A 26,550-nucleotide genomic window follows, 5' to 3' on the forward strand; every position below is an offset into this window, starting at 1 on the left:
TCTTTCCCATGATTTCTGAAGGTTAAGCATATACTTTTCAAAAGATCTGAAATTTTAGCATCAATAATCTCAATGCAAAAACTCACTAGAAACAAATTTAACAGAAAATAATGAGAATAGTAGGTTACCACTTTAAGAGACAGAAAATACAAGGATAATGTCTATGGGGCTACTTAAAAATAACAAAACAAAACTTCTGTTTATATATTAGTCTGACAGGATGATTTGATTTGGTATCAACTTGAAAGGCTAATGGAAGACAACAGGAAATAAAAACAGAGAAAACTGTGGAAGAATTTGAAATGGGCATTAAAAGATCATTTGGTACCCTGTCAGAGGCATCCTTTGGTATTATCCCAGCCTTTCATTGTTTTAGAGAGATTTTACCACTCTGTAAGTTGTAGAAAACTTAAAACAATGTAAATGATACTTGTCCACAGAAAAGGAAATGAACTATGTCTGGTGAAATGCAACTGATTATTGCCTTATGAATGCATCAGTTTTGCACCTACTTGTACAGTCATCTGAACTAGTTGTAAGATATTACTGGCTCCCTCATTAATAATAAGTTAAATAAAATCTCAAATGTGGTTCATTTTATATTTGTGTAAGTCATGATTTTACCTTTAAAATTTTTTTTTCTCCTCTAACTCATTTCCTTTCATAAACTGCAATGGAAATTGCAGTCTGACTAATTTTTTAAGTGGTCTAATTAAGTATAAATAACTAAAACTTTGAATAGATATAAAAAATTAAAAATTAAGGCCACCTTGACACAGGTCAATTATCCTCTGGAATGATAAAATAATATGGAAAAGTTTTCAAATAAAATTTTATGATCAACCACTCCTAACATATGAGAATCAGGTATTAAGAAATGGCTGCATTTATTCTCAGTGATAATAGAAATATTTATAAAACGACTGCTGGTACATATCAGGATTCTTCTAGGTACTATATATCAAGTAAAACAGCAATTATTTATGCATAAAAATATAAACTATAATAATTAAGCTCAAAAAAGGAAAAAAGACAGGAAAAAAATTAAAGCCAAAGAAGCCTCATAATTAGATTAAAAGCTTCCTTTGAAAATAGAAAGCAAGACATTTCAAGGAAAAAAAATCACCTCAAATTTTAAACATATTTTTCTAAAAATATCATTACTTTTCTCCCCTTTCCCTATAAAAGCAAGTTTTTTCTAATAGCCCATTCATTTCAGCCTCAAGTAGATACACATCACATGCACCATAATATTTTTTTAAGGTTTTAGACAATGTTACTGTCAGGCTTCCTGGCTTTATATGATTCAGAGGCCAATCAATTACAGTAGCTGCTATGATATTTGCCTTTTCCTCAACACTCTTCTTGTCAGACAAAATGAAATTCTGCAAGGTGAACACTGTATGTTTGTGTACATTGGCCAACAACGACATTTCACTTCAATGTTAAACACACTCATATATTCTACTTATGAGATGTATAATATTAATGATTTATGCATTTACTTTGTCCAATTATAAATGTGTAAGAATGATTTACACGAGTTAAAATCCCCACCTTCCTGAAAGTTTAAAAAATTTGAAATAAAATGAGATTAAAATGAATGCATTCATAGTCTGCCACTGATTCTCATGTCTAAATATTAAATGTAGTAACGTTGAAACTCAAGATTTAAAAAACAGTTTACAAATAAAGCTGAAATTGAAAGTTCTAAGAACGTTAAAAAATAAATCCTATTCAAAATTATGACTACAATAACATAACCCCAGACAACTAGTAAGTCCAAATTAATCGTTTTTCCTATGTATTCTATTATTCTCCATCCCCTTCCCCCTCACCAAGGAAAGGATAGCATAGAGTTGGTGAGGGAAGAAATAATAGAAAATTCAATATAAATGCTTTCAGCTGTAAGATAAATCTTTCAAGTAAATTTCTACCCTGGGTTATCATACAGTTTCTCTTATTCACACCTATTCATATTGTATAATGATACTTACAGAAAGAAAATTAAATAAGGTCTTTCGAGGACAACGTATGGTATATATATATAAATTTAAAACCTGAACATTGTAACTATAATTTCAAAACTGTCATACTATTAAACATCAACAGGTTGATATAACATCTGTTCTTCAGTTTTTCTCCCAAGTTGTTATGGTAACCGAATATGTGGAACATGTGTTTCCTAAATTTAACTGATTATTTCAAGTAAATAAAATTATAACATATTATTAACTACAAATAATATTATTACTATAACCCTATATTTATCCTTTTTAAATGATAGTGGATCACAGGATTATATTTAACTAGGCATTTACACATGCTTTATCTCAGAATTCACATTTAAAAAAAAACGAGGGTATTTTTTTTTCTAATTTGGGGGTGTTTTCTTGATTTAGAAACAAGAAAGGAACTAGTCTATTTTCTGAACAATATACTATACTAAAATATTCCAAAATTATATGATTGTACTGCTTTGTAGGAGCCATAGATCACATTCTTTTCAAACACAATTCAGATCCTGTTACTCCTCTAGTCCTCAGCTCAAAACCCTCCAGTGGTGTTCCATCTCTGACAAAAGCCAGTCTTTTTTTTTTTTGGCGGGGCTGTAGAGCCTGCACCCTCCACCTTCCCTTGCTTAACCCATCCAATTACACTGATTTCCTCGCTGGTCATCAAATACCAGGCTCACTACTGCCTCAGGGACTTGTACTTACTATTCCCTCTGCCTGCAAGGTTCTTCCTCCTAGGAAGCTACATGGCTCACTCTCTCACTTATTTCAAGTCTTCATTCAAATACCATCTTCCCAGTGAAACCTCCTCTGACCCAACCCCATTTCTTTTTTTCACATCTTTATTGGAGTACAATTGCTTTACAATGGTGTGTTAGTTTCTGCTGTATAACAAAGTGAATCAGCTATACATATACATATATCCCCATATCTCCTCCCTCTGCATCTCCCTCCCACCCTCCCTTATCCAACCCCTCTAGGTGGTCACAAACCACCTAGCTGATCTCCCTGTGCTATGCAGCCACTTCCCACTAGCTATCTACTTTACATTTGGTAGTGTATATATGTCCCTGCCACTCTCTCACTTCGTCCCAGCTTACCCTTCCCAATCCCCATGTCCTCAAGTCCATTCTCTACGTCTGCGTTTTGTTTTCCTGTTTTTTTTTAACATCTTTATTGCAGTATAATTGCTTTTCAATGGTTTGTTAGTTTCTGCTTTAAACAAAGTGAATCAGTTATACATATACATATGTTCCCCTATCTCTTCCCTTTTGCGTTTCCCTCCCTCCCACCCTCCCTATCCCACCCTTCTAGGTGATCACAAAGCACCGAGCTGAAAAAAAAAAAGTCATGAAGAACCTAGGGGTAAGACGGGAATAAAGACACACCTGTGTTTTTATTCCTGTCCTGCCCCTATGTTCTTCAGAACCTTTTTTTTTTTTAAGATTCCATATATATGTGTTAGCATACGGTATTTGTTTTTCTCTTTCTGACTTACTTCACACTGTATGACAGACTCTAGGTCCATCCACCTCACTACAAATAACTCAATTTTATTTCTTTTTATGGCTGAGTAATATTCCACTGCATATATGTACCACATCTTCTTTATCCATTCATCTGTCGATGGACACCTAGGTTGCTTCCATGTCCTAGCTATTGTAAATAGAGCTGCAATGAACTTTGTGGTACATGACTCTTTTTGAATCATGGTTTTCTCAGGGTATATGCCCAGTAGTGGGATTGCTGGGTCATATGGCAGTTCTATTTTTAGTTTTTTAAGGAACCTCCATACGGTTCTCCATAGTGGCTGTATTAATTTACATTCCTACTAACAGTGCAAGAGGATTCACTTTTCTCCACACCCTCTCCAGCATTTATTGTTTGTAGATTTTTTGATGATGGCCATTCTGACCGGTGTGAGGTAATACCTCATTGTGGTTTTGATTTGCATTGCTCTAATGATTAGTGATGCTGACCATCCTTTCATGTGTTTGTTGGCAATCTGTATACCTTTCATGTGTTTGTTGGCAATCTGTGTATCTTCCTTGGAGAAATGTCTAGTTAGGTCCTCTGCGCATTTTTGGATTGGGTTGTTTGTTTTTTGGATATTGAGTTGCATGAACTGCTTGTATATTTTGGAGATTAATCCTTTGTCAGTTGCTTCATTTGCAAATATTTTCTCCCATTCTGAGGGTTGTCTTTTGGTCTTGTTTATGGTTTCCTTTGCTGTGTAAAAGCTTTGAAGTTTCATTAGGTCCCATTTGTTTATTTTTGTTTTTATCTCCATTACTCTAGGAGATGGGTCAAGAAGGATCTTGCTGTGATTTATGTCATAGAGTGTTCTGCCTATGTTTTCCTCTAAGAGTTTGATAGTTTCTGGCCTTACATTTAGGTCTTTAATCCATTTTGAGCTTATTTTTGTGTATGGTGTTAGGGAGTGATCTAATCTCATACTTTTAAATGTACCTGTCCAGTTTTCCCAGCACCATTTATTGAAGAGGCTGTCCTTTCTCCACTGTACATTCCTGCCTCCTTTACCAAAGATAAGGTGACCATATGTGCATGGGTTTATCTCTGGGCTTTCTATCCTGTTCCATTGATCTATATTTCTGTTTTTGTGCTAGTATCATACTGTCTTCATCACTATAGCTCTGTAGTAGAGTCTGAAGTCAGGGAGCCTGATTCCTCCAGCTCTGTTTTTCCCAACCCCATTTCAAACAGCTATTCCAGCACCATGATCACCTCTGCTCACACATTACCTATCTTCTATGGAATGTACTGTGTCCTCCCCAAATTCATATGTTGAAGCTCTAATTCCCAATGTGATAGTATTTAGCGATGGGGCCTTTGGGAGGTAATGTTTAGATGAGGTCATGAGGGTGTGGCCCTCATGATGGAATAGTGCCCTTATAAAAAGAAAAGACACTAGTGCAATCACTGTCTCCACCAAGTGGGACATAGGGAGAAGGCAGCTAGCTGTCTGAAAGCCAGGAAGAGAGACCTCACCAGAAACTGAACCGGCTATAACCTTATTATTGGACTTCCAGCCCTCAGAATTGAGAAAAAGTGAATTTCTGTTGCTTAAGCCAGAACCCTGACCTTGTACTTCTAGCCTTCAAGCCTGTGAAGAAATGAATTTCTGTTGCTTAAGCTACCCAGTCTATGGTATTTTGTTATGGCAGCCCAAGATAATACACTATTCCTCCTCCTTTCTTTTCCTCCCTAACACTTATTACTGACTAACATACAATATATTGGTGATTTATTCTGTACAGTACTAGTTTATTCTATTCATTGTCTGTCACCCTTTACTACAGAATAAGCTTCCTTAGGCAGGGTTTTTTGTCTATTTTGTCACTGAACCTACAATTCCTACAATCTGGCACATAACAAGTAATCAATAAATATTTGTTGAATGCATAAAATACAGATTTAAAACATCTTAAATGTTTATATGGTACGGTAAGAAATAATACACTTCTGTGATGATATTCAAGGAAAACATTAAAAAATAAAAATATGCAATCTTTAATAAGTTAAATTAAAAAAAAAATCAAAGTTACCAAGATTTGTATTCTCAGAGGACCAAAGAATCTTTCCTGATTTTCTTGATCTTTTCTCCTCCTATGAACCTCATCTACTACAGGCTTTGTCTTCCTCTTACCAATTAAATGTGGAATCCACCTAATACTGCTAACTGTCTAGGATTATTTTCTTTGCTTATTTCCTAAGTGAACTTGCTCTCACTGCTTCAACTATCACCTTTTCTTGGTGACTTTGAAATCCTCATCTCTGGCCTAGACACCTCTGTGGTATGGTGCTAGATTCCCAACTACCTTAGAGGTATACATTACTTCAGGCATACTGTCAGGAATGTCAAAGGACATGAGCTTTAGGTAGACTATAACATTGTCCTCACTTAAGTAGGAAAAAACCTTAAATAAAATCTAACCCAAAATAGGTAGTCTTTAGTAGTATACAGACTCACATAATTCCATATATTGCCTGAGGAATCACTTTCTTCCATTACAGAAATTAGACCTATGATAGGGAATTCCAATCCCTGAATTATGACTATGTGTTCTAATTAACAATATACTCACGCCTTAACTATCAGTTTCACTTCAACCACTGAATTATTCCCAATATTGTAGTAGAGCTTTATTACTTTCAAATTGAATTTTATCACTTGGGGGGAAAATACAAGAAATTATATGAGTTTTTCAAATTAAGTTTCTGAACTAGCATAGTTTATTTTTAGAAGTAAAATATCTCTCAATATTTTTCTTTGCCATTGGCTTCCAAATAACAAATCAGTTTCTCCAACCACTTTTCTTCATACTCACTAATCGATTCATTATTATTTTAAAGACTTTTCAAAGCACATTTATTACTTCTTTAAAGATCCTTAGTTATCTGATAATAAAATGAAAACTTGGAATTTAGGACAGGCATCAGATAAAAGTTGGGTAGAACTTATTATCCATTTTAAGCGAACCATATATTTTTAGAATTTCACTAAGCAAAAATAAAAAAGAAAGGAAATTCTAAGAGAAAACCATGTGGTTATTATGGCTTTAGAGATAGGTTAAGCCTCCCAGGGTAGTATGATGTCCCTGGGTGTTAGATGGCACTAAGAAGACTCTCAGAGTCAGTGCTCTTCAATACAAACCAGTTACTAATGAAACATGTATTGTCCCAGTCCTATGTTGTCTTTTAAGACGAATAATTACTACACATTATATCAAGTAAATTTCACTGCTGTTTCTTTCTCACATATTTTTTCTTCAAATTAAGAGTATAAATGAAATATATTTAGGATAGGTCTCAAGAAGCTATGTCTGGCTGTCCCCAGTGTTCATAAAAGGCACAAAGTATGCTCAAAATATCAACAAATCTTGTCATCATTCCTTTCAAAATAAATCCAAAATCTGACCACTTCTCTCCCTCTCTTCTGTCTCCATAATCTCTTACCAGGATTATTTCAAGAGCCTATTAAATAGTCTTCCTCATTCCATCCTTGCCCCACTACAGCCCACACAGGAGCTCCAGCTATCACTATAAAACACTTGAGTCAGATCAAGTCCCTCCTCTGCTCAAAACCCTCTCTTAGCTTCCCATATCACTTGAAATAAGAGTCAAGTTCTTACAATGGTTTAGACGACCCTTTACAGCCTGGCCCCCGTACACCTCAATCATTCTCGCCTCCCTTACTACATTCAGCCCCAATGTCTTCCTTGCTACTCCCTGAACACACCAAGCATACTTTCACTTCAGGTCCTGTGATTTGCTGCTTCCTCAGCCTAAAAGATTCTCCTTCCACATACTCACAGGACTTGCTCCCCTGCTTCTTTCCAGATTCTGCTTAGTGAGGTCTTCCTTGACAAGCGAACAATGACTAGTACACATCCTCTGCTCCCCAGCCTTCTCTCCTACCTTTAACCTGCTTTGTTTTTCTGCAACGTGCTTATTGCTGCTTGACATACTGTATGTATGTTTGTTTGCTTGTTTATTGTTTGCATTACCTAACTAGAAAGTTAGCTCCAAGAAAACAGAGACTGTTTTGCTCCTTGCTCATTCCCCAGCAACAGAACACAGAATGGTAGATTAGCAGTGAACATGAATAAATATTCACGAATGAATTAATGCATCTTATGGTAGTTTCTCATCCCAAATGAGATGCAGGCTATTCTTCCTTCAAAATGTATACCACTGTATTTCTACTTTTCTTATGATAATTCGTATTCTTTAATATATTAAGAATCATTTTGTACTTATCTTAGCATCTGCAAATATCAAGACCATGTATTATTTCTTTTGTATCTTTCCTATAATAGGTAATCAATGTTTGTTCACCAGAATTTGAAAACATATTTAAAGACAGTTTTATTATACATCTGTATTTGTTGTGTTATCCTTTAGCAAATAAGCCCAAAACCAATTCTTAAATTGGTAAAGAATATTCTGCTTTTATAACCAACCAGCAAATTTAATGCAAGTGAGACAGAAGAGAGCACGTAGCCTGGCTTAAAGATGTCTGACATTCATTTTGTACCTATGTGGAAAGCACAGAAAACATTCTGACTGATGTTAAATCAAAAGGTTTTTAGAAGACACTGAATACGAGTTGGGAGAAAGCTGCTTCAGCTTGATACATTAATGAATTCTACAAAAATAAAAGAGAAAAAGAAGAGCACATGGCACTTGCTTTATTCTATCTTTTAAAAGAAATAACCAGAAAGCAAACTAATAATGAAGGATTTTTTTTTTCCCTAAGAAAACAAATTCCAGTGTCACTACTGGAATTAACACCCAGTTGACCCAAGATTTTTGCACAACTCATTAACTGGTATGTTTAATGATACGCTTAAATCACTAACAAAAGATTATGATCAGTATGATGAAAAATACGCCTTCAGTTTTAGACTTTCACCAATTTTTTTAAAAATTAAAAAGTATGATACTAAAAAGGGTAAAGCTTCACTATCAAGAAAAGTCAACTAGGGGAGAGGGGGAAGATGGCGGAAGAGTAAGACGCGGAGATCACCTTCCTCCCCACAGATACATCAGAAATACATCTACACGTGGAACAACTCCTACAGAACACCTACTGAACGCTGGCAGGAGACCTCAGACCTCCCAAAAGGCAAGAAACTCCCCACGTACCTGGATAGGGAAAAGAAAAAAGAATAAACAGAGACAAAAGGATAGGGATGGGACCTGCATCAGTGGGAGGGAGCTGTGAAGGAGGAAAGGTTTCCACACACTAGGCAGCCCCTTCCCAGGCAGAGACTCAGGGTGGCAGAGGAGGGAAGCTTCGGAGCCATGGAGGAGAGCACAGCCACAGGGCTGCGGAGGGCAAAGCGGAGAGATTCCCGCACAGAGGACTGGTGCCGACTGGCACTCACCAGCCCAAAAGTCTTCTCTGCTCACCCGCCGGGACTGGCGGGGTCTGGGAGCTGAGGCTTGGGCTTCGGTCCGATCACAGGGAGAGGACTGGCGTTGGCGGTGTGAACACACCCTGAAGGGGTTAGTGCACCACGGCTAGCCGGGAGGGAGTCCAGGGAAAAGTCTGGAGCTGCAAAAGAGACGAGAGACTTTTTCTTCCCTCTTTGTTTCCTGGTGTACGAGGAGAGGGGATTAAGAGCGCTGCTTAAAGGAGCTCCAGAGACGGGTGTGAGACGCGGCTATCAGCATGGACCCCAGAGACGGGCATGAGATGCTAAGGATGCTGCTGCCACCACCAAGAAGACTGTGTGCGAGCACAGGTCACTATCCACACCCGCCTTCCGGGAAGCCTGTGCAGCCCGCCACTGCCAGGGTCCCACGATCCAGGGACAACTTCCCCGGGAGAACGCACAGCGCGCCTCAGGCTGGTGCAACGTCATGCTGGCCTCTGCAGCCCCAGGCTCGCCACGCATCCATACCCTTCCCTCCCCCCGACCTGAGTGAGCCAGAGGCCCCGAATCAACTGCTCCTTTAACCCCCTCCTGTCTGAGCGAAGAACAGACGCCCTCTGGCAACCTACAAGCAAAGGCGGGGCCAAATCCAAAGCTGAATGAACAAAGAAGAGAAAAGGGAAATTTCTCCCAGCAGCCTCAGGAGCAGTGGATTAAATCTCCACAATCAACTTGATGTACCCTTCATCGGTGGAATACCTGAATAGACAACGAATCATACCAAATTGAGGAGGTGGACTTTGAGAGCAAGATATATTATTTTTTCCCCTTTTCCTTTTTGTGAGTGTGCATGTGTATGCTTCTGTGTGAGATTTTGTCTGTAGAGCTTTGCTTTCACCATTTGTCCTAGAGTTCTGTCTGTCCATTTTTTTTTTGTTTCCTTCTTTTTGTTTTTTTTTACTTAAAATTTTTTTTTCTTAATAATTATTTTTTATTTTAATAACTTTCTTTTATTTTAACTTACTTTATTTTATTTTATCCTCCTTTGTTCTACATTTTCTCCCTTGTATTCTGAGCCATGTGGATGAAATGCTCTTGGTGCTGCAGCCAGGAGTCAGTGCTGTGCCTCTGAGGTGGGAGAGCCAACTTCAGGACACTGATCCACAAGAGACCTCCCAGCTGCACATAATATCAAATGGTGAAAATCTCCCAGAGATCTCCATCTCAACACCAAAAACCAGCGTCACTCAACGACCAGCAAGCTACACTGCTGGACACCCTATACCAAACAACTGGCAAGACAGGAACACAACCCCACCCATTAGCAGAGAGGCTGCCTAAAATCATAATAAGGCCACAGACACCCCAAAACACACCACCAGACGTGGACCTGCCCACCAGAAAGACAAGATCCAGCCTCATCCACCACAACACAGGCACTAGTCCCCTCCACCAGGAAGCCTACACAACCCACTGAACCTACCTTAGCCACTGGGGACAGAAACCAAAAATAACGGGAACTACGAACGTGCAGCCTGCAAAAAGGTGAACCCAAACACAGTAAGATAAGCAAAATGAGAAGACAGAAAAACACACAGCAGATGAAGGAGCAAGATAAAAACACACCAGACCTAGCAAATGCAGAGGAAATAGGCAGTCTACCTGAAAAAGAATTCAGAATAATGATAGTAAAGATGATCCAAAATCTTGGAAACAGAATAGAGAAAATGCAAGAAACATTTAACAGGGACCTAGAAGAAGTAAACAGGAAACAAGCAATGATGAACAACACAATAAATGAAATTAAAAATACTCTAGAAGGGATCAATAGCAGAATAACTGAGGCAGAAGAACAAGAATGAAAAGAACTGAGGACAGTCTCAGAGACCTCTGGGACAACATTAAACGCACCAACATTCGAATTATAGGGGTTCCAGAAGAAGAAGAGAAAAAGAAAGGGACTGAGAAAATATTTGAAGAGATTATAGTTGAAAACTTCCCTAATATGGGAAAGGAAATCGTTAATCAAGTCCAGGAAGCACAGAGAGTCCCATACAGGATAAATTCAAGGAGAAATACGCCAAGACACATATTAATCAAACTGTCAAAAACTAAATACAAAGAAAGCATATTAAAAGCAGCAAGGGAAAAACAACAAATAACACACAAGGGAATCCCCATAAGGTTAACAGCTGATCTCTCAGCAGAAACTCTACAAGCCAGAAGGGAGTGGCAGGACATACTGAAAGTGATGAAGGAGAAAAACCTGCAACCAAGATTACTCTACCCAGCAAGGATCTCATTCAGATTTGATGGAGAAATTAAAACCTTTACAGACAAGCAAAAGCTGAGAGAGTTCAGCACCACCAAACCAGCTTTACAACAAATGCTAAAGGAACTTCTCTAGACAAAAACACAAGAGAAGGAAAAGTCCTATAATAACGAACCCAAAACAATTTAGAAAATGGGAATAGGAACATACATATCGATAATTACCTTAAATGTAAATGGACTAAATGCTCCCACCAAAAGACACAGATTGGCTGAATGGATACAAAAACAAGACCCATATATATGCTGTCTACAAGAGACCCACTTCAGACCTAGAGACACATACTAGACTGAAAGTGAGGGGATGGAAAGTGATATTCCATGCAAATGAAATCAGAAGAAAGCTGGAGTAGCAATTCTCATATCAGATAAAGTAGACTTTAAAATAAAGACTATTAAAAGAGACAAAGAAGGACACTACATAATGATCAAGGGATTGATACAAGAAGAAGATATAACAATTGTAAATATTTATGCACCCAACACAGGAGCACATCAATTTATAAGGCAAATACTAACAGCCATAAAAGGGGAAATCGACAGTAACACATTCATAGTAGGGGACTTCACACCCCACTATCACCAATGGACAGATCATCCAAAATGAAAATAAATGAGGAAACACAGCTTTAAATGATACATTAAACAAGATGGACTTAATTGATATTTATACGGCATTCCATCCAAAAACAACAGAATACACATTTTTCTCAAGTGCTCATGGAACATTCTCCAGGATAGATCATATCTTGGGTCACAAATCAAGCCTTGGTAAATTTAAGAAAATTGAAATGGTATCAAGTATCTTTTCTGACCACAACACTATGAGACTAGATATCAATTACAGGAAAAGATCTGTAAAAAATACAAACACATGGAGGCTAAACAATACACTACTTAATAACGAAGGGATCACTGTAGAAATCAAAGAGGACATCAAAAAATACCTAGAAACAAATGAAAATGGAGGCACAACGACCCAAAACCTATGGGATGCAGCAAAAGCAGATCTAAGAAGGAAGTTTATAGCAATACAATCCCACGTTAAGAAACAGGAAATATCTCAAATAAACAACCTAACATTGTACCTAAAGCAATTAGAGAAAGAAGAACAAAAAAACCCCAAAGTTAGCAGAAGGAAAGAAATCATAAAAATCAGATCAGAAATAAATGAAAAAGAAATGAAGGAAACGATAGCAAAGATCAATAAAACTAAAAGCTGCTTCTTTGAGAAGATAAACAAAATTGACAATCCATTAGTCAGACTCATCAAGAAAAAAGGGGAGAAGACTCAAATCAATAGAATTAGAAATGAAAAAGGAGAAGTGACAACTGACACTGCAGAAATACAAAAGATCATGAGGGATTACTACAAGCAACTCTATGCCAATAAAATGGACAACCTGGAAGAAAAGGACAAATTCTTAGAAATGCACAAACTACCAAGACTGAATCAGGAAGAAATAGAAAATATGAACAGACCAATCACAAACACTGAAATTGAAACTGTGATTAAAAATCTTCCAACAAACAAAAGCCCAGGACCAGATGGCTTCACAGGCGAATTCTATCAAACATTTAGAAGAGCTAACACCTATACTTCTCAAACTCTTCCAAAATATAGCAGAGGGAGGAACACTCGCAAACTCATTCTACAAGGCCACCATCACCCTGATACCAAAACCAGACAAAGATGTCACAAAGAAAACTACAGGCCAATATCACTGATGAACATAGATGCAAAAATCCTCAACAAAATACTTGCAAATAGAATCCAACAGCACATTAAAAGGATCATACACTATGATCAAGTGGGGTTTATTCCAGGGATACAAGGATTCTTCAATATATGCAAATCAATCAACGTGATACACCATATTAACAAATTGAAGGAGGAAAACCATATGATCATCTCAATAGATGCAGAGAAAGCTTTCGACAAAATTCAACACCTATTTATGATAAAAACCCTGCAGAAAGTAGGCACAGAGGGAACTTTCCTCAACATAATAGAGGCCATATATGACACACCCACAGCCAACATCGTCCTCAATAGTGAAAAACTGAAACCATTTCCACTAAGATCAGGAACAAGATAAGGTTGCCCACTCTCACCACTCTTATTCACATAGTTTTGGAAGTTTCAGCCACAGCAATCAGAGAAGAAAAAGAAATAAAAGGAACCCAAATCGGAAAAGAAGAAGTAAAAGCTGTCACTGTTTGCAGATGACATGATACTATACATAGAGAATCCTAAAGATGCTACCAGAAAACTACTAGAGCTAATCAATGAATTTGGTAAAGTAGCAGGATACAAAATTAATGCACAGAAATCTCTGGCATTCCTATATACTAATGATGAAAAATCTGAAAGTGAAATCAAGAAAACACTCCCATTTACCATTGCAACAAAAAGAATAAAATATCTAGGAATAAACCTACCTAAGGAGACAAAAGACCTGTATGCAGAAAATTATAAGACACTGATGAAAGAAATTAAAGATGATACAAACAGATGGAGAGATATACCATGTTCTTGGATTGGAAGAATCAACATTGTGAAAATGACTCTACTACCCAAAGCAATCTATAGATTCAATGCAATCCCTATCAAACTACCACTGGCATTTTTCACAGAACTAGAACAAAAAATTTCACAATTTGTATGGAAACACAAAAGACCCCGAATAGCCAAAGCAATCTTGAGAAAGAAAAATGGAGCTGGAGGAATCAGGCTCCCTGACTTCAGACTATACTACAAAGCTACAGTAATCAAGACAGTATGGTACTGGCACAAAAACAGAAATATAGATCAATGGAACAGGATAGAAAGCCCAGAGATAAACCCACGCACATATAGGCACCTTATCTTTGATAAAGGAGGCAAGAATATACAGTGGAGAAAAGACAGCCTCTTCAATAAGTGGTGCTGGGAAAACTGGACAGGTACATGTAAAAGTATGAGATTAGAACACTCCCTAACACCATACACAAAAATAAGCTCAAAATGGATTAAAGACCTAAATGTAAGGCCAGAAACTATCAAATTCTTAGAGGAAAACATAGGCAGAACACTCTATGACATACATCACAGTAAGATCCTTTTTGACCCACCTCCTAGAGAAATGGAAATAAAAACAAAAATAAACAAATGGGACCTAATGAAACTTCAAAGCTTTTGCACAGCAAAGGAAACCATAAACAAGACCAAAATACAACCCTCAGAATGGGAGAAAATATCTGCAAATGAAGCAACTGACAAAGGATTAATCTCCAAAATTTACAAGCAGCTCATGCAGCTCAATAACAGAAAAAGAAACAACCCAATCCAGAAATGGGCAGAAGACCTAAAGAGACATTTCTCCGAAGAAGATATACAGATTGCCAACAAACACATGAAAGCATGTTCAACATCATTAATCATTAGAGAAATGCAAATCAAAACTACAATGAGGTATCATCTCTTACCGGTCAGAAGGGCCATCATGAAAAAATCTACAAACAATAAATGCTGGAGAGGGTGTGGAGAAAAGGGAACACTCTTGCACTGCTGGTGGGAATGTAAATTGATACAGCCACTATGGAAATCAGTATGGAGGTTCCTTAAAAAACTACAAATAGAACTACCATTTGACCCAGCAATCCCACTACTGGGCATATACCCTGAGAAAACCATAATTCAAAAAGAGTCATGTACCACAATGTTCACTGCAGCTCTATTTACAATAGCCAGGAGATGGAAGCAACCTAAGTGTCCATCATCGGATGAATGGATAAAGAAGATGTGGCACATATATACAATGGCATATTACTCAGCCATGAAAACAAACGAAATTGAGTTATTTGTAGTGAGGTGGATGGACCTAGAGTCTGTCATACAGAGTGAAGTAAGTCAGAAAGAGAAAGACAAATACTGTATGCTAACACATATATATGGCATCTAAGGGGAAAAAAAATGGTCATGAAGAACCTAGGGGTAAGACAGGAATAAAGACACAGACCTACTAGAGCATGGACTTGAGGATATGGGGAGGGGGAAGGGTAAGCTGGGACAAAGTGAGAGAGGGGCATGGACATATATACACTACCAAAGGTAAAATAGATAGTTAGTGGGAAGCAGCCACATGGCACAGGGAGATCAGCTCGGTGGTTTGTGACCACCTAGAGGGGTGGGATAGGGAGGGTAGGAGGGAGGGAGACGCAAGAGGGAAGAGATATGGGAACATATATATATGTATAACTGATTCACTTTGTTATAAAGCAGAAACTAGGGCTTCCCTGGTGGTGCAGTGGTTGAGAGTTCGCCTGCCGGAAGTCATGCCCAGGTCCGGGAAGATCGTACATGCCGCGGAGCGGCTGTGCCCGTGAGCCACGGCCGCTGAGCCTGCACGTCCTGAGCCTGTGTTCCGCAACGGGAGAGGCTACAACAGTGAGAGCCCCGTGTACCGCAAAAAAAATAAAAAATAAAAAAATAAAGCAGAAACTAACACACCACTGTAAAGCAATTATACTCCAATAAAGATGTAAAAAAAAAAAAGAAAGAAAAGTCAACTATACATACCAATTTCTTCACTAAGACTTGCGGACTAGCAGGATTTTACTTCTCAGTCAAATCCTTTGAAAACTGATGGCAATCAAAATAGCTGATTATTTATTCTATGTTTTTAGCAGAATTAGCAGAAAGCAAACTAATACAAAGGATTTTTTTCTAGTGCTCTTTTTCTAAGCACAAGAAGTAAAGTATTAAAAATAAATGATACAGTAAAAATAATGTCTTGCCTTACGCAGTGTTAGCTTACCTGAGGTATGAGTCTATCCAAGTGCTCGGCTCGATTTCCATGAGAAGGGTGTGTAGATAACCATTCTGGCAACTTGGGAAGACCATGGAGGCTTTCTGCAAATTCCATCTGTTGCCAAAACACTGAACTAGCTCTGACGTCCACACAAGCCTAAAATCAAAATTAATAAAAGCACAAAGTAAGCTTAGTTATGAGGACATTATTTTAAATTTACCTTTATGTCATTACATGTTTTAAAAATATTTTCCATTATCATTTTAATAAAAGTAGAATATGCTCATTGCTTTAAAAAAAAACTCAACCAATATGGTATTATAGAACTCAAAAAGAATCTTCCTCCCTTGCCCTTCCCCCTACACAACATTCACAATAATCCCACTCCCAAAGACCACCCACTATTTTCATTCAGTATGATGGATGTTAAGAACATGTATCAAGGGCAAAAATCTTCCACACGAATTTTAAAAATTTAGGTTTCATATAAAGATTTTGAAATCTAATCTGTTATTAAACTGTACTAAAGAAATTTTACTCTTCATCTATACCACTAGAATAATTAGGAAAAGACCTCAAATAAATATAAAGAAAAGACAGTTTTGCCCATTTTTGAATCAGGACTTTGTTGTTGTTGAGTTTTAGAAGTTCTCTATATATTCAGATATTAATCCCTTATCAGATATATGATTTGCAAATACGTCCTCCCATTCTGTGAGTTGTCTCTTTTTACTCTGTGGATGGTGTCTTTTTTTTTTTTGCGGTATGCGGGCCTCTCACTATTGTGGCCTCTCCCGTTGCGGAGCACAGGCTCTGGTCGCGCAGGCTCAGCGGCCATGCCATATTTTTACTCTGTGGATGGTGGCTTTTTTTTTTTTGCGGTATGCGGGCCTCTCACTATTGTGGCCTCTCCCGTTGCGGAGCACAGGCTCTGGTCGCGCAGGCTCAGCGGCCATGGCTCACGGGCCCAGCCACTCTGCGGCATGTGGGATCTTCCCGGACCGGGGCACGAACCTGCGTTCCCTGCATCGGCAGGTGGACTCTCAACCACTGCGCCACCAGGGAAGCCCGGATGGTGTCTTTTGATGCAAATTTTTTTTTTTTTCATGAAGTCCAGTTTGTCCATTTTTCCTTCGGTCAACTGCACCTTAGGAGTCACAGCTAAGAAATCATTACCAAAACCAATGTTGTGAAGCTTCTGCCCTATGCTTTTTTCTAACAGTCTTATTGTTTTGGGTCTTACACTCAGGTCCTTAAAAAATTTTGAGTTATTTTCTGTTTATGGTGTTATGTAAGGGTCCATATTCACTCTTTTGTATGTGGATATCCAGCTTTCCCAAACACTATTTCCTGAAAAGACTGTCCTTTACCCATTTTCCACCCTCGACAAAAAAATGATTTGACCATATGTGTGACGGTTTATTTCTGGGCTAACCTATTCTATTCTATTAGCCTATATGCCTTTCATGCTAATACCACATTGTTTTGATTACTGCAAATTTGTAGTTAGTTTTGAAATCAGGACTTGTGAACCTTCTAAGTTTTGTTCTTTGAAAAAGATTGTTTTGGCTATTCAGGTCCCTTAAGATTGCATATGAACTTTAGGATGGGTTTTGCTATTTCTGCAAAAAAGAAGTCATTGGAATTTTGATAGGGATTACATTGAATTTGTAGATTGTTTTGGGTACTGACATTTTAACAATATTAAGTTTACAATCCATAAACACAGGATGTTTTTCCATTCATTTATGTCTTCTGTAAGTTGTTTCAGAAATGTTTTGTAGTTTTCACCGTACGAGCCTGTCACCTCCTTGGTTAATTCCCAAGTCTTTTATTCTTGTGGACGCTACTGTAAATGGAATTATTTTTGTAGTTCCCTTTTCAGATTGTTCACTGTTCATGTACAGAAATACAACTGATTTTTGTGTGCTGACTTTATTCCGCTACGTTGCTAAATTCGTTTATTAAACAACTTTTTTTGTAGAGTCTTTAGGATTTTCTACATACATGATCATATCATCTCCAAACAGAGATAATTTTACTTCTTCTTTTAAAATGTGGATGCTTTTTATTTCTTTTTCTTGCTGACTAGAAACTTCCAGTACTTTGTTGAATAGAAGTGAAAGTGCACATCCTTGCCTTGTTCACTATCTTAAAGGAAAAGCTTTCAGTCTTTGCTGCTGTGGGCTTTTCATATATGGGTTTTATTGCAATGATGGAGTTTTATTCTTACCTCTATTTTGTTGCTGTTCCTTACCATGAAAGGGTGTTGAATTTTGCCAAATGCTTTTTCTGTATCAATTAAGAAAATCATGTGGCTTTCTTCCTTCATTTTGTTGATACAGCATATCACTTGGATTAATTTTTATATGTTGAACCATTCTTTCATTCCAGGGATAAATCTTATTTGGCCATGGTGTATAATCCTTTTAATAGGCTGCTGAATTATATTTGCTAGTATTTTGTTGAGAGTTTTTACATCAATGTTCTTAAGGGATATTGGTCAGTAGCTTTCTTTTCTTGTAGTGTCTTTGTCTGGATTTGGTATTAGAATTATACTGGTTTCACAGAATGAGTTAGGAAGTGTTCCCTCCTCTTCAGTCTTATGGGAAAGTTTGAGAAGGACTGGTATTAATTCTTCTTTAAATGCTTGGTAGAATTCACTGGTGATGCTGTCAGATCCAGGACTTTGCTCTGCTGGAAGATTTTGATTACTGATTCTCAATCTAATTACTAGTCACCCTTCCTACTGCTTTTACTGTGTCCTATAATTTTTGGTATATTATGTTTTCATTTTCATTCATCTCTAGTATTTATTAACTTCCCTTGTGATTTCTTCTTTGAATTCATTGGTTGTTTAAAAGTATATTGTTTAGTGGAGGCTAAATAATATGCTACTAAACAACCAATGGATAACTGAAGAAATCAAAGAGGAAATAAAAAAATACCTGGAGACAAATGAAAATGAAAACACGATGATCCAAAACCTATGGGACACAGCAAAAGCAGCTCTAAAAGGGAAGTTTATAGTGATACACTCTTACCTCAGGAAACAAGAAAAGTCTCAAATAAACAATGTAACCTTACACCTAAAGAAACTAGAGAAAGAAGAATAAACAAAACCCAAAGTTAATGGAAAACTGATGAATTCATAAAAGTGCTAACAAAAGATCAAGATGAAAAAAAAATTAATTACATAGGATTGAGTAAACTGAAGAGGATGATTATAATTTTTGTGACTTTCTGTTTGAAAAAAAAAGACTGTCAAATGTTAAATAAATAAATAAATTTGAATTCTAAAAAAAAAAAAAAACCAAAGTTAGTAGAAGGGAAGAAATCATAAACATCAGAGCAGAAATAAATAGACTAAAAAAAAAAAAAAGGAAAAGATCAATGAAACTAAGAACTGGTTCTTTGAAAAGATAAACAAAATTGATAAACCTTTAGCCAGACTCATCAAGAAAAAAAGGGAGAGGACTCAAATCAATAAAATTACAAATGAAAAAGGAGAAATTTACAACTGACCGCAGAAATACAAGGGATCATAAGAGACTAGTACAAGCAACTATGTGCCAATAAAATGGACAACCTGGAAGAAATGGATCAATTCTTGGAAAGGTACAACTTTCCCAAGACTGAACCAGGAAGAATTAGAAAATATAAACAGACCAATCACAAGTAATGAAATTGAAACTGTAATTAAAGATCTTCCAACAAACGAAAGTGCAGGACCAGATGGCTTCACAGGTGAATTCTATCAACCATTTACAGAAGAGCTAACACCTATCCTTCTCAAATTCTTCCAAAAAATTGCAGAGGGAGGAGCACTCCCAAGCTCATTCTACGAGGCCACCACACCCTGATACCAAAACCAAAGATATCACAAAGAAAGAAAATTACAGACGAATATCACTGATGAACATAGACATAAAAATCCTCAACAGAATACTAGCAAACTGAACCCAACAATACATTAAAAGTAACATACACCATGATCAAGTGGGATTTATCCCAGGGATGCAAGGATTTTTCAATATCCACACATCAATCAATGTGATACACCACATCAACAAATTGGAGAATAAAAACCATATGATCCCAACAGACACATGAAAGAATGCTCAACATCATTAATCATTAGAGAAATGCAAATCAAAACTACAATGAGATACCATCTCACACTGTTCAGAATGGCCATCATCAAAAAATCTACAAACAATAAATGCTGCAGACGGTGTGGAGAAAAGGGAACCCTCTTGCACTGTTGGTGGGAATGTAAATTGATACAGCCACTGTGGAGAACAGTATGGAGGTTCCTTAAAAAACTAAAATAGAACTACCATTTGACCCAGCAATCCCACTACTGGGCATATACCCTGAGAAAACCATAATTCAAAAAGAGTCATGTACCAAAATGTTCATTGCAGCTCTATTTACAATAGCCAGGACATGGAAGCAACCGAAGTGTCCATCAACAGATGAATGGATAAAGAAGATTTGGCACACATATATAATGGAATATTACTCAGCCATAAAAAGGAATGAAGTTGGGTCATTTGTAGAGACATGGATGGATCTAGAGACTGTCATACAGAGTGAAGTTAGTCAGAAAGAGAAAAACAAATATCATGTATTAACATGTGGAACCTAGAAAAATGGTACAGATGAACCGGTTTGCAGGGCAGAAATAGAGACAAAGATGTAGAGAACAAACGTATGGACACCAAGGCGGGAAAGCATGGGGGATAGAGGGGGGTGGGGGGATGAATTGCAAGATTGGGATTGACATATATATACATTAATATGTATAAAGTAGATAACTAATAAGAACCTGCTGTATTAAAAATAAAATTAAAAAAAAAACAATAAGTGAAATAAACCAGTCACAGAAGGACAAATACTATATAATTCTACTTATATGAATGAGGTATTTAAAACAGTCAAACTCACAGAAGCAGAGGGTAGATGGTGGTTGCCAGGAGCTAGGGGTAAGGAGAAATGGGAAGTTGCTATTCAACAGGCATAAATTTTCACTTATGCAAGATAAATAAATTCTACAGATCTGCTGTACAACATCATGGCTATAGTTAACAGTAATGTATTATATACTTAAAAATTTGTTAGGAGGGTAGAGCTCATGTTAAATGTTCTTACCACAATAAAAAAAAGAAAAAGAAGTGATAATTATAGATCACAATACAAATATTTTTAAAATAAATACTTAGCCCATCACAAGCATAACTCGCTTGCCTCAGTAAAAATTATGGCAAAGTGGGGCTTCCCTGGTGGCGCAGTGCTTGAGAGTCCGCCTGCCGATGCAGGAGACGCGGGTTCGTGCCCCGTTTCGGGAGGATCCCACGTGCCGCGGAGCGGCTGGGCCCGTGAGCCATGGCCGCTGGGCCTGCGCGTCCGGAGCCTGTGCTCCGCAAATGGGAGAGGCCGCAACAGTGAGAGGCCCGCATAACGCAAGAAAAAAAAAAAAAAAAAAAAAATTATGGCAAAGTAAGGAATTTGTGTTTATCAAGTGTTTGTAAGTACATAAAGATAGAAAGAATGAGACTTTCTAGACAACATTCCTTTTTAAAAGAGACCCAGTAATGGCCACAGCTGTTCAAAGGAAACATAAAATATGTTTTAGTAAAATACACTGGTCCTGGAATACTTTTTGAGACATTATGCTGGGGTAATGGGAAGAGACTGGGTGTTAGAACCAGAAAGACTGGGTTCAAAATACCAGTTATTTATTTTATTTAAATAATAATCACTTACAAGATACTATGTTACAGATATTAATTCATTATATTAACTCATTTAATCATAACAACCTCATGCAGTAAATCCTGTAATTATGCTCATTTTATAGATCAAAGAAACCAAGGCCTACAGAGGTCAAATAATTTGCTAAGGTAACACAGCCAGTAAGTGACAGAGCTACAATTTGAACCCAAGGAGACCGATTCCAGAGTGTGTGAACTTGGGCCAATAATTTAGTCTGTAGGAGTCTCAAATTTATCTGTAAAAATGAAATTAAAGCAGTGGATCATTGGGATTAAATGTGGTAACTCTTGTAAAGTACCAAGCCCAGAATCTAGAACATAGTAGACACTATTTTTACTCTTCTTTTCCCCTGGTGAGCAACCACAGGCCTATGGTTATTGCAGGATCCTCAATACGATCATAAGTGATGATGTCATGAATTTACAACTAAAGAAGGATTTAGTTTATTTAGCCTATAATATCAATATGCAAGAATGTGCATTAGGGGATATATTAATTGACAAGTTGCTACTATTTAACTAAAAACTCATATTCATAAGAGTACAATAGTATAAGAGCTATTCTTATAATCTGAACACTTCCCAAGGTCAAAACAATATTAGAGAGAAATATATGATTAGACCTAGACGTAGTACACCCTACCTGTAGCCAAAATTTTCATTAGAAGTACAAAGAAGAAAAGTGTCTCTGAATTGTGCTCTCTCTATTCACCTAGACTCTCCAACCAAACTCCTGTCAGCCATCATCCTCTCCAAGAGGTAAATTCTGACACTAGCAGCTCTGAATTTTTTTTGGAATGGCATTAACACCCTACACTTGTCCCAGTCATTCTGGCATTCTCTCCTCTATTCCATGTAGACATGTGGTAAATAAAATAGCCATCTGAAATAATACTACAAAGGACTGTGGGAGAAGGGTAACTGGACTCCTAGATGTAGAAGAATACTCTGAGGCTATTTTAAAATTAGACTTAAAGGAACTAAAACAGATATAGAAATGGTCATCTTAGGGGCAATACTGCAGATGGCCAAAATTGTTCCTAGCAGGTTAAAGTATGATAAAAAGTTCCATTTCAGAAATAGAAGGGGAAAACTTTACTATATGTGAGCCCTTTGACAAGTTACTTGCTTTCTCTATCCCGCAGTTTCATACGTAAAAACGAACCTATACTTCACAGGGCTGCTATGAAGATTAGAAAAGTTAGCACATTTAAAACACTCAGAACATGTGCAGCACATAAAGAAATGATAACTATTATCATTGTTGCCAAAATCATCATCAGTGTTATCAGCACTACTGTTATCACTGTCCTCATCATCTACCAGGGAACTAGTTTATTTCAGTCTCTCACTTTAACAGGTTCATTTTCCCAATACTGCTGATAGATGACATTGCCTGTTAATGCTCACTTTACTTAATAACCCACTTCTTGTCTAAACAATATTTTTCTAGTCAATAATTTTAAAAAGCTCTTTTCCAACTAAATGTGATATAGTCTTGGGATGGTTACAGCTAAACCATCCTCAATATATGCCAATCTCTCTTATTTAAAAAGAAAGAAAAAACTTTGACTTATCAAAACTATTTTATGTACCCTAACAAAGAGGAAAAATGAGACTGCCATTATTTTATATTTCATTTCATTTTTAAATTTTCTGCATTTTTGATTTCCAACATGTCAGTTCATTGTCAACATAATTTTAATACATTTCATGTATTTATTTTTTTCTCTATCCTGAAGTTTTATCATAAGATTTAATACTAGTGCTGAAATCATAGCAACTAAAAAAATTAAACACAAAAGCTTGTCTCATTTCTCTAGGTGGAACAATTAGGTTCAAAATGAGATGTAATGCATAATATTTGCATTATGAAAGTTTACTTCATAACACACCTAGTAAGTGAAATGTTCTCATTTATTATTTTTTCTTTCTTAAATGAATCACTGAAAAAGAACCTAAGATATTAACCCAAATAGAACACAAAGATAGTTTGCTATGAAGAAGGCTCAGATTACTAACCTGGAAAACTCGGAGACCTGAATTCTAGCTCTGGCTTTTGCTACTAACTAGCTGTATGTTATCAGACAAATCACTGCAACTCTTTGGAACCTAATTTCCTAATCTGTAAAAGGAGAAGGTGGATCAGATGATCTCCAATTTTCCTTACTGCTCTAAAAGTCTGTGATTCTATAACCTATTATTTTACAGAAACTTTAGAATTTTCAATTTTCTCTTATTCCTACGATGAAAGTAGATTTTGCTTATTACCTATTTCTCTCACTAGATGGTGCTACCTGCATAGTTATTCAGGTTACTTGAAGAAATAACCCAGCTATGTATCTCAAGAGGGGCACTTACAAGCTTTTGGAGCTGGACTCCTCTCTCTGGAGAGCTCTCCAGGCCACCATAGTATATTTAATATCCCTGCCCCCTCGATGCCCATTAAACACCAGTAATCCTACCTCCCAGTCACTGTGACAATCAATAACAATCATATACAGTGCCCTAAGAGGCTGTCCTCTAGCATAGGACCACTAAAAGAAAATTAGTTTTCTTTCTCATCTTTAAGAAATAGATATTCAAAATTATAGTTTTCTGTGAAATCAAATAAACAAAAGTCATTTCTGTAAATGACTGTAAAGTGTCAAATTCTCTTTACAGTGACAAATGAATACACACACAACAAAATCAAATACTTCACGGGACACCTTTCTGTCAGCTGACAACTGGACAGCTAGCTGTTATTCTGCACTTGGGACACCTCAGTCCTACCAGTTTTTATAACTATGTTTTTCATTCTGATTATTTATGTAATGATAAAATATCTCATAAATGAAAATTTAAAACTACAACTATAAAAATGTAAAGATACAAAATAAACTCACAGCCAACAGCAGAGCAGATACAGAGTATCTCTAGAGGAGGCAAGCTGTATATTTTGAAAGAGGCCTCAGAGTAACTTGATTTTAATGAATTTTCCATATTGTTTAGCTCTTGGCCTTAAAATCTCATAAACCAGTGGGACAGCACATCACCAATAGGTAGGTCCATCTCTCAGGAACAGTTCCCATTAATCAAGCTCACAAGATTGACATAAAATAAGAATGCCAACTTACTAGTTTACAGCAGTAACTATAACTGCCCAAACTACAAGGGCACAGGGCATTTGTGTCCTCAAGTCAGCATGTTCTCTCCCTCGTAGGCATGGTACAAAGGAAGCCAGACTATAATCAGAAGGTTGCCTAATAAGGATAGAATTGGGAATAAGAGAATTATGTGATCTGAATATTAAATGGCAAGAAGTCAAAGGAGTCTGATGCATCAGTGTCCAAAAAGAGGACACAAGCCACAAATAAGAATCAAATTCAGGATGTTCAAATTAACCTTTGAGGTAAATGTGATCATTATTGCTATTTTTCAGAGTAGAAAATAGACTTGAGGAGGTTAAAGGATTTACCTACTCATGTCGAGGAGACAAGAGTTCAAACCACAGGTCTGACTCTTGAGTCTAAGAGTCTTGGACTCTTGAGTCCAAGGTCCTGACCGCCATGCTGGATAAGGCATAAAATCCTAAAATTGCTAACGAGAAGTCTCTACCTACTTTTCAGTTTTATCTCTTGACACTGGTGCTCTTGAATACTACCTACATTTTAACCATACAGAATTTTCAACCCCTGGACTAGACCATCATTTCTGTTGCCTTTGAACATGCTGCCTGCCATGCCAAAAACACACCCATCAACATCTTCACTAGGCTAATTACCACTTGTGTAACTATTGTGTATCCCTACATTGTAGTAAATGATAGGTACACACTAAATATGTTGATCTAATAAATGAAAATTAACCCAATAGGTCAGAGAAAAGCTATGTACATCACTTAAAGAGAGTGACATCTGGGCCTCAAAGATCTGTCTTCTAATTGCTTGTATTAACAAATAGGAAAGAGAATGTGCCAGTCAGAAGTAGGGGGTTATTCAGCCCAGAAACTGAAGAATCTGGTGGAAATGCTGGCCAATGACCATCTAAGTCTTACCTTGAGAAAGTGAGCATCCTAGCTCACTGAACCTGCCTCTTATTTGTGGCATGGGGGAGAACAGAATGCAGGTTGAGTATGACTGGAGTCAACGAAAGCTATAAGGAGGCTGTGCAGATGCTGACAGTGGAAATGGAAACATAGTAAGATACACTTTATAGAGAGAACAACCAGGACTTGGTGAAAGATTATATGCAAATGATAAAGAAGAGGGAAGTACTAAGGAGGACTCCAGATTTTTTCCAAAAGCAACTGAATAGAAGGTGGTATAATCTGGGGGAAAGGAAGACTAGAAGAGAAATAGGTGTGAGGAGAAATCAAGGATTTAACATTGAATATGTCAGGGTTGAGATACTTGTGAAATAGAAAGAAGAAATAACAGCAGACATTTGAATATAAATAATTAGAAGATTCACGCTCTTAGGACCTTAACTGTATTAACTCTGTGATATAGGTCCTATTATTGTTCCTTTCATACTGATAAGGAAAACTGAAGTACAGAAGGGAAAGATAACTTGCCCAAGATCACAGAGCTAGTACTGCCTCTGGCAAAGCAGACTCTCAAGCTTAGGAATTCTGGCCCCAGAGCTCACTCATTATCACTAGGCTATTATTGCTTCCACGGCAGCTGACCGACAGCCTCATGCCGCAGGAACTCCAGAACGGTTCAGTACTTGGCATCCAGGAGAGAAG

The 26,550-nt window shown here is 37.1% G+C and overlaps 1 protein-coding gene across 1 annotated transcript in view; it reads right to left on the bottom strand.

The window, feature by feature from the left end:
• Nucleotides 1-26,550, bottom strand: part of OMA1 (OMA1 zinc metallopeptidase) — a 74,862-nt gene that overhangs the window by 11,134 nt on the left and 37,178 nt on the right. The window contains exon 8 of the mRNA XM_007462571.1: nt 16,048-16,197. Within this exon, the coding sequence (XP_007462633.1) occupies nt 16,048-16,197 (150 nt within the window). The remainder of the gene's footprint in view (nt 1-16,047; nt 16,198-26,550) is intronic.

The sequence above is a fragment of the Lipotes vexillifer genome, unplaced genomic scaffold (genome assembly GCF_000442215.2).
Source record: "Lipotes vexillifer unplaced genomic scaffold, Lipotes_vexillifer_v1.1 scaffold54, whole genome shotgun sequence".
NCBI lineage: Eukaryota > Metazoa > Chordata > Mammalia > Artiodactyla > Lipotidae > Lipotes > Lipotes vexillifer.